We start from the raw sequence: 12091 nt of genomic DNA, 5'->3' as shown, positions 1-12091 counted from the left end.
AGTTTTTTTTCAGATACATGAGCAGTCACTTAAGTAAAATTATATATTTCCCTTGGTTTACTCTCAATAGACACTGTTGGTTGATTTCAGTTATTCATGTCCTTTATTCTAAGGGATAGACTTTTCAGTTTTTAAGTCAACTACAATTTTTTAAAAATATTTATTTAATTTTTACACAAGAACTGGGGTACAGGCCAGATGTGAGGGAAGGGAAGAGGATTCACTGGAGACAGAGCGGGGAACAGAACAGGCAGACTAACTGAAATACACTGCTGAGGGGAGCAGTGGGTGAGACAGGAGAGGTCTGTTGTGCCATGTGGGATTCTCGCTGGCTGGCTGGGATCAAATCTGCACTGCAGAGGCTGCGGACAGCTTCACAGTGTGGTGCTCAATCTGCTGTGCCACCAGGGAGGCCCAACTACAAATTATTTTTTCCTTTGTGTTTTTATGTACTTTTGCATATACATGCATAGAATGTTTTCTGGGCTTCTCTAAGAACCACAATTTAAATACAAATACAAATGCAAATACAAACACTGTTCATGAAAATGTCTTTGACCATTTTTCATTGTTGGCATTGATGCATGCCACTCAGGAAAACTTTGAGCAGCACCCATTACGAATTTTGGAGGCCATTAAAAAGTATTTAGGGGGCCTCCCCTGGTGGCGCAGCAGATGAGCACTGGGCTGTGAAGCTGCCTGCAGACTCTGCAGTGACAGTTCGATCCCTGGCTACCAGTGAGGGTCCCACATGGTGCTTCAGACCTCTCCTGCCGTGCCCACTACTCCCTCAGCAGTGAATTTTGTCTCTCTGCCTATTCTGTTCTCCACTCTGGCTCTGGTGAATTCTGTCACACTCCCGTACTTCTGAGAGTACCCAGTGCTTGTATAAATAAATGAATAAATAAATAAATCTAAAAAAATAAAAAATATTTAGAAAAAAGTGTAATGTTAAATTCCTTGTAAAATTTATTTTATTTCAACAATCCCATATAAATATTATTTCAAATGGAAGCATTATTTAGCTCTCTCTGGTGCTGAGAAATAAGTGACAACCCTGTTTTCCTAGAGATAAGGAGCATGTTTATAGCAGCACTGTTTACAATAGCTAAGCTTTGGAAACAGCCCAAACGCCCAAAAATAGATGAGTGGATCAAGAAGATGTGGTAATATATACCATGGAATATTACTCAGCATTCAAAAAGATAAACACATGCAATTTGCAGCAACATGGATGGCACTGGAAGGGATCATGCTCAGTGAAATAAGCCAAAAGAAAAAGAAAAATACCGGATGGTCTCACTCATAGCAGGAATCTAGAAAACTTAAGTAAGGGACCAGGAAAATGAATAACTATAAGAAAGTGAAAATCAAAATCAACAAAAAACTATGAACCAGAGACACTTTTTGGGGGTGGGGTGTGGGAGGGGAGGGATTGGTGTCAGAATGGGGGGGATGCAATTGTATGGGGAATATAAAAATAAAATTTATTATTTAAAAAATAAATAAAATATTCATGAGTTTACCAACTTAAAAAAAAAAAAAGCCCATGAATGTCTTCTCTGTGAACCTCCAGCTCGCATGGCCCTCCTTGTGATACACACTCTGCTGTTACATTTGCCTTAGAATTTAGGGCTGAGGAACAGGGGATTTTGTATACAGTGCGGTGGTGAAGACCCTAGACCTATCACTTTGTCTGGTACATTGGGTATATAAATGATACTTGTTTTTTTAAAGACTTCATGTGCTATTTTACATATAACAATATTGAATCTATGAAATTCAGCACAGGGACTGTTTTGTGTTCATGTAAGTATCCCCCCATGATCAACCCTTCACCCACACCAGGTTCCACTGAACTCTGTATCATCTCTCTGTAGGACTGATGTGAGGGCAAGGATGGCAGATGTCCCTGTCTCTGTGTGTCAGAGAATCCAGTGGCAGGTTTCTGACAGCAGGATTCAAGTGTTGTCAGCAGAACTGACTGCGCTAGATAGCTGCTCTTGCTATCAGTTAATACAATGACATTTTAATATGAAAAATTTATGTTATTATTACTTTAATTCATGAAAGATTTTCATTTGCATGCTTTCCAATAGAAAAGTAGTTCTCTGTGCCGAGGGCCAGAATGCCCTGCTCCCTCCCAGCTGCTCCCCCTCCTCCTCAGAGGCACCAGACCTCTGGGTCTCTGTTCTGACCCCATCTCAGGTCCTGCGCACAGCACAAGCTTACCAGCTGGACTTTGTCTATTTGCAGGTCTCTTCGTGGAGTTCCTATCTTCTTCTAATGGCACCTAGTTTTTGATTTCCCAGTGCCGTTTGCTCACCTCCATGGCGGTTCCTGCTCGTGTCCCCACATTAACTGCTCATGGGGTGTAGTGCGTGCACTAGTTCCTTTCCGCTCACTATCCTGCTTGATCTCTAATTTGTTCTTGTTTTTTTCCTCCTTTCTGTTTGTCGAAGTGTGCCTGCTTTGTGGGTGGAGGAGGGAAGCAGGGTTCTGATCTCATTGAGATTTTATTGGAATTGCATTGAATCTGTAAGTTGATTTTGGTAGGATGACCATTTTTATGATGTTAATTCTTCCAATTCATGAGGAGAGAGTATCTTTCCATTTCTTTGTGTCTACTATTTCTTTTACCATTGTTTTGTATTTTTCCTTGTATAGATCTTTCACCACCTTTGTTAGCTTTATTTCTAGGTATTTAATTTTTGTGGGCACATTGTAAAAGGGATGATTTTCTTAATTTCTTCCTCTTGAGATTGATTGTTTGCATACAGGAAGGCTAAAAATTTTTGTATATTGATTTTGTTATTTGGTACTTTACTAAACAAATATATTGTTTTAGTTTTTCTGTGGATTTTTAAAGGACTCTCTCTATATAATATCATATTATCTGCATATGATGATAGTTTCACTTCTTTTCCCATTTGGATTCCTTTCATGTCTCTGTCTTTCCTGATTGCCTTTGATATCATCCCATACTTCTTAACTCTGAATTAAATTTCCCCAATCACCCCTTTTTTGCTCTGTTTGGGAAATATTGTATGGACAAATATTAATGGTGGTTGATTATTTTCTCAGTTGTTGACTTGACTGATTACCCCATCAAGTTTTCTTTATTTCTATTAACTTTTTTTCAAATAAAAAATTTTATCTCTCCGTCTCTTCATAGTGTACATTTTATTCCTCTTTCTAGTGACAATGATTTATTTCATCTTTGTTCAACTGTGTATTATAGTATTTTTCTCTTGAAGCATTTTTTAAAAAGTGGAGCTCATGTTGATTTACATCTTCCATCTGTTTACTTGCAGTGATATCATGATTTTATTGTGTAATATATCAATTGGATTCATGAGCATAGTATTCGTGGTTGCTTTAATTTCTTCTGTGATAATTGAAAATCTGTATACTCTCAGCCTCTGCTTCTATTGCTAATGGCCACCTTTGTATTTTCTGTTAATGAGAGACATGATTTGTTGGTAATAGATACTGAGCTAAGACTTTTATTGTGATATATTGTGTAATCTGCAAGAAGTTCAGCTGGGTTTTAAGTTTCCATAGTTCTTGCTGTTCCCAAGTGCAAACACACGTAGTGCCCACATATGTGTCCCTGCTTCTTTTTGTGTTTCTATAGGAACTCGTCCTTAGATATCTTCCTTGTTTGGCATATAATACACTGTTATATACTAGAGCTCTATACCTGTAGTGATGTGGTATGTATGTGGAGGTTAGCCTATGATCTTAGGTATAATGTTAGGCATCCATAGGATATATGTCCCCAAGACTGACCTTCAAAATTGCATTGTAGCCTTCCCTGATTCTGAGGTGAATGAGCAAAGTGTGTTGAGCAGTTGTTGAGGAAATACCTGTCTGTCATCTGGGCTAAGGCTCAGGTAAAGACTATTCTCAAAAAGTGTTTGCCTTTGCTTCAATGAGAATGCTCTGGGTTATTTCACATGGCCAGGAGGGAACATTTCATCACTCTTCATCTTGAGGACCTGGTGTGGATCCTGATCCTAATCCATATGAATGTGGTTCCACACCACCAGCCAAGCACCTTCATCCCAAAGACTGCCATCACAGGAGTTTTCACTTTCAATTGCCACACCTTCAACTTGCAGCATTTCAAACCTAGCTTGTGTGAATGGCCAAAAATCATAAAAAATATTACTACAACATAACAAGTAAAGGAGTGATTAAAAGTGATTTTTTAATTAGTTAGTGGTGTTTATAAGTAGTTTGTTTTTCACACAACCAGCAAGTAGTTATTGTTTTGAAATTGATATTTGCTGAAAGTTTTGAACAAACATCACATCAGCAAAGTGTATTTCCTGTGGGAGAGACTGCACATATTTGTGAGATATCTGTAACCATTTCTTCAGGGTCATAAAGGACAGGGAGATAATTGCTACAGGCTTTGCCTGAGGGACCAAGCTGCAGTTGGGGACAGTCACTTTGAGGGCTGTTTGTGCAACGATAAATTGACTCTGGCCTGTTGAAGCAATGGTTTCAAGGTATTTAATCTGTGTGTTCAGGCGGGCTGTGTGTCCTGTACTGGGAAAAGTAAGAAATGTACAGGCAGCACTGTGTAAGTAGCATTCAATTTTTCCTATGAGAAAGTAGGAGTGTGTTTCTCTAGAAGAGAATTGTGGTATGTTTCCTTATGTTGCCTAATATATGATGCTGTTCCCTAGCATATAATGGGACAACTTAGACAATTCCATCCATTTAAATTAATGACACATCTGTCAAATATCAATATTAGCAAGTTTTATTCCATCCAAGTAAGCAGTTTAGTTATGTTGGAACTGGCATTTATGTACTAGTACTGCGTGAAAGGCAATTTCTGATTTTGAGTTGATAATCATGTTTCCTTTTATTTTCAAATAGGTGCAATTTATTACTGTGAGTCTTCATGGCAGTGGTCAGTTCTATGAAGAAAGAGGGGTGAAGTGTGGAAATACCAGCTGCCTCTCCTCTCTGGTGTTCAAAGTCTTTCCTGAAAGACTTTTTGAAAATCGGAGGGAATGAATTTGTTGCAAATGTGTAATGATTTTTTTTTCAGATACATGAGCAGTCACTTAAGTAAAATTATATGACATTTCCCTTGGCTTACTCTCAATAGACACTGTTGGTTGATTTCAGTTATTCATGTCCTTTATTCTAAAGGGATAGACTTTTCAGATTTTAAGTCAAATACATATTGTTTTATAAGATTTATTTAATTTTTATACAAGAACCGGGGTACAGGCCAGATGTGAGGGAAAGGAAGAGGATTCACTGGAGACAGAGTGGGGAATGAAACAGGCAGACTGACTGAAATACACTGCTGAGGGGAGCAGTGGGTGAGACAGGAGAGGTCCGTTGCACCATGTGGGATTCTCGCTGGCTGGCTGGGATCGAACCTGCACTGCAGTGGCTGTGGACAGCTTCACAGTGCAGCACTCAATCCACTGTGCCACCATGGAGGCCCAACTATAAATTATTTTTTCCTTTGTGTTTTTATGTACTTTTGCATATACATGCATAGAATGTTTTCTGGGCTTCTCTAAGCACCACAATTTAAATACAAATACAAATGCAAATAAAAATACTGTTCATGAAAATGTCTTTGACCATTTTTCATTGTTGGCATTGATGCATGCCACTCAGGAAAGCTTTGAGCAGCACCTGTTACACAATTTTGGAGGCCATTAAAAAGTATTTAGGGGGCCTCCCTTGGTGGCGCAGCAGTTGAGCACTGGGCTGTGAATCTGCCTGCAGACTGACTCTGTAGCGACAGTTCAATCCCTGGCCACCAGTGAGGGTCACACATGTTGCTACAGACCTCTCCTGCTATGCCCACTACTCCCCTCAGCAGTGTATTTCATCACTCTGCCTATTCTGTTCTCCACTCTGGCTCTGGTGAATTCTCTCACCCTCCCGCACTTCTGACAGTACCCAGTGCTTGCATAAATAAACAAATAAATCTAAAAAAAAGTAAAAAAAAAGTATTTAGAAAAAAGTGTAATGTTAAATTCCTTGTAAAAATTATTTTATTTCAATTATCCCATAAAAATTATTATTTCAAATGGAAGCATTATTTAGCTCTCTCTGGAGCTGCAAAATAAGTGACAACCCTGTTTTCCTAGAGATAAGGAGCATGTAAAGTCCCATGAATATCTTCTCCGTGAACCTCCAGCTCGCATGGCCCTCCTTGTGATAAATGCTCTGCTGTTACATTTGCCTTAGAATTTAGGGCTGAGGAACAGGGGATTTTGTATACAGTGCGGTGGAGAAGACCCTAGACTTACCACTTTGTCTGGTACATTGGGTATATAAATGATACTTGTTTTTTAAAGACTTCATGTGCTATTTTACATATAACAATATTGAATCTATGAAATTCAGCACAGGGACTATTGCGTGTTCATGTAAGTATCCCTCCATGATCAACCCTTCACCCACACCAGGTCCCACTGAGCTCCGTATCATCTCTCTGTAGGACTGATGTGAGGGTAAGGATGGCAGATGTTCCTATCTCTGTGTGTCATAGAAACCAGTGGCAGGTTTCTGACAGCGGGATTCAAGTGTTGTCAGCAGAACTGACTGCACTTGATAGCTGCTCTTGCTATCAGTTAATACAATGCCATTTTATATGAAAAATTTTTATGTGTTATTATTACTTTAATTCATGAAAGTTTTTCATTTGCATCCTATCCAATAGAAAAGTAGCTTAAATGAATATAAAAATATGAACATTTTTCATTCAGCATGGAACTGATACCCAAAATAATCTCAGAAAGTATGCTTTCTGGACCTCCCCGGTGGCGCAGCGGTTGAGCGCTGGGTTGCGAAGCTGCCCGCGGCCTCTGCGACACGGTTCGATCCCCAGCTGCTCCCCGGCCACCGGAGGAGGGTCCCACATGGCGCACAGTCCTCTCCAGCCGCCCGCTGCTCCCCTCAGCAGTGTGCTTCGGTCCTTATGCCTGCTCTGCTCCCCGCTCTGGTTCTGGTGAATTCTCTCGCCCTCCCGCGCTTCTGACTGTACCCAGTGCATGTATGAACAAAACAAACAAACAAATAAATAAATAAATAAACATGCCTCTATAAAAAAAAATAAATAAAAAAAAGAAAGTATGCTTTCTACTGCCCTTATCACTGCAGATGTTGCTTTAAGTTCACGTTGGAACAAGACCAAGAAGGAGAGAAAATAAAGGAGAAAAGAAATCCCTGGGGATCTTTTAGCCCTGAGGTTGCTACACCTCCATCTGTAGGGCAATGAGTCCCCTTTGCTTCCCACTCAGAAACAAATTTCCCACATGCAGTGTGCTCCTGCAGGCACATATGTGTGCCAACTGCTGCCCTTGGACCCTCTTCCTTTCCAGAGTCACTGTGTCCAGGTCTGCACATGTTAGTGCTCTGTACTCTCCTCCCCAGGCGCTTGCTTCTTTGACTAGATCCACAGACTCAGTATAACTGTGCAGCTTCAAGCAAAATTCCTATTTAATTATGTGTTTGTAAAATGAATCTTCAGAGAAAAAAAAATTCCTTTTTACAACATGAGAGTTGTGGAGTTAATTGGAAATTATTGTGGAAAGATTTAATTGATGAAAGCTTTATTGTGACCTTGAAATTTTCTCCCTGTTTTCCACACATGCTTTATCCCCCTGATGACTACAGAAGGAATCAAATAGACTTGTGTGTTTCAGTGTATATTTAGGGTAGAGTGCAGCTTGATGTGATTGCCTGAGACTTTCAATTTCTAGAAAACTTTTGATAACAAAGATGTCATTAAACTATTAAGCTTTAACAACATATCTGACCATTCTGCAGTGTGGAGTAGTCTGATATCTCATGAGATCCTTCATCAAAGTCACATATACTGATTTACTGAGTCTGAAGAGTTGGGACATAAATGGATTTGAGATATGAGAAAGTTGGGTATGATTTGATTTGGTAAAATTTTTTTATGGACTGCAAATATACTACTTTTGAAGAACACTCCAAAGTTCCAAATTGGGAGCATGAGCATGGCATGGCTGAACAATCAGACCTCAGGCAGTGATTTTTTCCTCTTGGATCTGTTCCATAGCACCCTGGTGCCCTGGGTCCTCTTCACACTCATCCTGCTTGATTTCCTGGTGGCCCTGTGCGGCATCACCATAATAATCATCCTCATCTGGGCCGACCCTCTTCTCCACACTCCCATGTACTTTCTGCTCATCCAGCTGTCCCTCATGGATCTCCTCTATATCTCCATGTTTGTCCCCAAAATGGTGGTGGACTTTCTATCTGGGGATCATCGAATCTCTTTTATTGGGTGTAGCTTCCAGATGTTCCTCTTTGTCACCCTTGGGGGCTCAGAGTGCCTGCTGCTGACGGTCATGGCTTATGACATCTATGCGGCCATCTGCCACCCTCTGTGCTTCCTCATACTCATGGGTCCCAGGGTCTGTGTGCTCCTGGTGCTTGTGAGCTGGCTGGGTGTATTCTTCAATTCCTTGATCCATGTGGTCTATACTCTGACACTCCGTTATTGTGCCTCCAGGGAAATTCATCATTTCTTCTGTGAAGTCCCAGCGCTCCTGAAAGTTGTCTGTGCTGACGCTTCCCAATATGAAAAGGGTATTTCTGTCACTGCTGTGATTTTTTTTTTTGTCCTTCCCATCTCTGGCATTCTGCGCTCCTATGGGAGGATACTCTTCACTGCACTGGGCATGGGTTCAGGCCAGGGATTCAGGAAAACCTGGGGTACTTTCTCTTCTCATGTGACCGTGGTGTCCCTCTTCTATGGGGCTGCCATCATTAAGTACATTCTGCCAAAGTCCTCCCACTCCCCTGTAGAGGAAGAAGTGGTCCCTGTGTTCTACACCATCATAACGCCCATGCTCAACCCCCTCATCTACAGCCTGCAGAACAAGGACGTCACTAGAGCTTTTCGGAAGGTTTTCAGAGTGTCAGGAATTGGAGTTTGCTGTGTCTACCATAAACCCATAATAGGGTTGCCTTTTGCTTTGAAAGTGAACAGAAGATGTATTTGTACAGATACACATATACATGTAACTATAAAGAGAGTTATTTTGAGAAAATACAGGATAAAAACACATAATCATGTACCTAGTAATCAAATATAATTTCCTTTAAAAACATTTAATGACGTATACTTTTGTAGTCAATGATAACATAAATATGGATATTGATTATTCCTTTGATAAATAAGGTTTTCCTATGTAATCATTATATTGATTGTACTTTCCAAATGTACATCTTCAGAACCAGGAGTCATGATGCCCTTAAGCAATTGTCTGTATTGAGAGTTGATGTATCAAAACTATCATTGTAATCAACACAATTATAGCAATTCCAAAGTGTTTAATTCTTGGAAATTTCAAGATGTTCCTAAAGCATTGCTTGCTTTAAATACCTCACCTGGAATTCTGAGTGAAAATATATTCAGATATCTATGTATTAGTATACATTATTTAATGTTTTGTAAACTTTAAATTGAGTTATAATTGATGTATAACATTTTTATTCAGGAGTACAACATAATGATAGACCTTCAAATACATTATGAAATGTTCACAGTGCACAATCACCATCCAACCCACACCAGGTTAACTGTCAGGATACAGCTTCTGACCTCACTGGACTCACCCAGGAATCCACACCCATTCCACCTGGTGACCCCCTTTATCTCTCTCTCTTTTAAAAAGATTTATTTATTTATGCATCCAAGGACTGTGGTGCAGGCCAGAGGTGCAATGCATGAGAGGATTCCCCAGAGACATAGAGGGGAACAGAACAGATGGACTGAAACACAGTGAGAGCAGCAGCGGGGAGACAGGAGATGTCTGCTGCACCATGTGGGTGGCTCCCTGGCCAGGGATCGAACTCATGCTGCAGTGGCTGCAGACAGCTTCATAGTGCTGTGTTTAACCCCTAGCACCATCAGGGAAGCCCTGGTGACCACCTTCTTTCTGTGTCCAGTTTGTTCTGTGTGTAGATTTCCTTGTAAGTGAAATCATAGATATTTGTCTTTTTTCTGTTTGAGTTTTTCCCTTTGCATTACTCTCTCTAGATTCTCCATGTTGTCACATGTGGTGGCATTTCATTTGAAAAAGGAAAAGTTTGAAGGTTTTACATTATATAGATATATACTTACACACCCACACACGTGCACAGACACACACACGCAACACACTTCCTTCATCCCTTCATCCATTTGGCCCTTATGTTCCCACGGTGAGTGCTGCTGTGAGGAACTTAGGTGTGCAGACATCTTCCCAAGTTCATTATTTCCATGTCTTGGATAAATACCCGGATTGGGGTTTCTGGATCACATGGTAGTTTTAGTTCCATGTGTTTCCACCGACAGAGCATGGGGGTCCCCTTTTCTCCACATCTTTCAAGCACTTTTGTTTCCTGGAGTTTTGACCTCAGTATTCAGTCATTTCCCATGGGCCATACTTCCAAGATTCCCAGTCTTGAGAAAGAGTAAGTTTGGGATGATCCCCAGGTCAGACACACTGGCAGGTGCCCTCTTGGTGGCTTCATGCAACCTGGGTGACTCCAAGCACCAGGGGGCACCCTCTTGGCATCCCCCTGCACCCTCCCCTCACCCCCCGCTACTCAACAGTGTGAGAAAGTCCATGTGAGAGCTCCACCCACCTCTGCAATGTATCCACTGTGGTGCGAGAAGCCACCTCATTTCACAGGTAGGTAGGGCCTGGAATCACCTGGCACCTCATCACCTGAGCACAAGGAAATTCTGCCCATGAGGGCCTGGCATCCAGAACTGCCACGCCCCATTGCTCAGTCCCTACAACTGGTGGGTGATGCCACACCACAAGCTGCGTATGGGCACCCGGAGGGGCTGCTGGTTCCACCTACCTTCCCCTCAGAAGCAGTCAACATCTGCTGTAGAGGCCCGTAGCCCCACCCAACCAGCAGTGCAGTGGATACCTCTCCTGTGCCTGCCCATGTTGCTGTAGCTGCGCTGGGCCAGCAGCCCAACACGCCACGTCACGCTGACATAAAGGAGGGTGAGTGCGGCCTGCCCAGGGCACAGCAGGAGCACCTAGTTCAGGTGGCCGTGGGGCAATATAGTCCTGAACTCCTGGCACAGTCGCTGCACAAAGTCATTCCAGCAAATGCAGAGAGATATTAGAGTTGATAACATACAGGAGCAGCCACAGAAAATCTGGCAGAAAAGGAGACAGAGACCATGTCCAAAAGCGACAAAGCAAGCCAAATCTATGGGGAAGCCTGAAGAAATGGGCCTCAACCAAGAAGCTGAGGAAGAGTTTCAGCTACTGGTTGTAAAGATGCCACCAGCCGTGGGAGGATGGTGATCCTGTGAACGGAAGGAAGATTCACATAGGAACACAAAGCTGAAGAGTCACCAGGGCACCCCGGAGCATGCTGACGGCGCAGGGGGCAACAGTGAGCTGGGCGGTGAGACAGCAGAGCTTGCCCAGGCAGGACAACAGAATGAAAGAGAATTTGACAACATGAAGACAGTGTAGTGGCCCCTGTGGTGTGAGAGGAACGCTATTCACATCAGGAGGATCACAGAAGGAGAGTGACAGGACTAGAAAAAACTATTTTGAGGAACAATGACTGAAAACCTCTGTGATCTTGGAAAGGAAACACACATCCAGGTAGGGGAAGGCCAGAGAGTTCCTCGTAAGAAGAGACCAAGACACCCCCACGCTGAGCCGTATTCTAGCTACAGCGACAGAAGTTCAAGATGAGGAGGGGATGTTGACGTCATCAAGAAACACGAGCTTGTCATGGCAGGTGCCATCTTGGTGGCAGAGAGCATAAGGCTCTCAGCGCTTTGCACAGAGAATTTCGAGACCAGAGTGAGCGGCACTACGTGTGCAACAGGGACAGAATCTCTAACCAAGAAGCATCACTCATGTGAGATAAGACGTGCAAGCCCACACCCTTTTAATAGTCCTCTGCTGCACCACGCCCACCACCCATGCACCGTAGTCCCCACCATAGACCCTTGGGTCCCTTTCCCGTGGACACCCACCTCCGTCCTCCCGTCTGGCAGCCTCAGCTCTACAGTCAGAGTTCTAGTGTTAGTTTGCTTTGG

The 12091-nt window shown here is 42.3% G+C and overlaps 1 protein-coding gene across 1 annotated transcript; it reads left to right on the top strand.

Moving 5' to 3' along the window:
* The first annotated feature begins 8009 nt into the window (after window positions 1-8009).
* LOC119250830 (olfactory receptor 2M5-like) lies at window positions 8010-11155 on the top strand. Its single transcript, XM_037518421.1, has 2 exons — window positions 8010-9018; window positions 10980-11155. The coding sequence occupies exons 1-2, from the start codon at window positions 8010-8012 to the stop codon at window positions 11153-11155; spliced, it is 1185 nt and encodes a 394-aa protein (XP_037374318.1).
* The last annotated feature ends 936 nt before the right edge of the window (window positions 11156-12091 follow it).

Source organism: Talpa occidentalis, unplaced genomic scaffold, assembly GCF_014898055.3.
Source record: "Talpa occidentalis isolate TD23 unplaced genomic scaffold, MPIMG_talOcc4v2.1 talOcc4.18, whole genome shotgun sequence".
NCBI lineage: Eukaryota > Metazoa > Chordata > Mammalia > Eulipotyphla > Talpidae > Talpa > Talpa occidentalis.
Note: the sequence above shows the minus strand (reverse complement) of the source record. Positions and strands in the feature narration are given on the sequence as shown.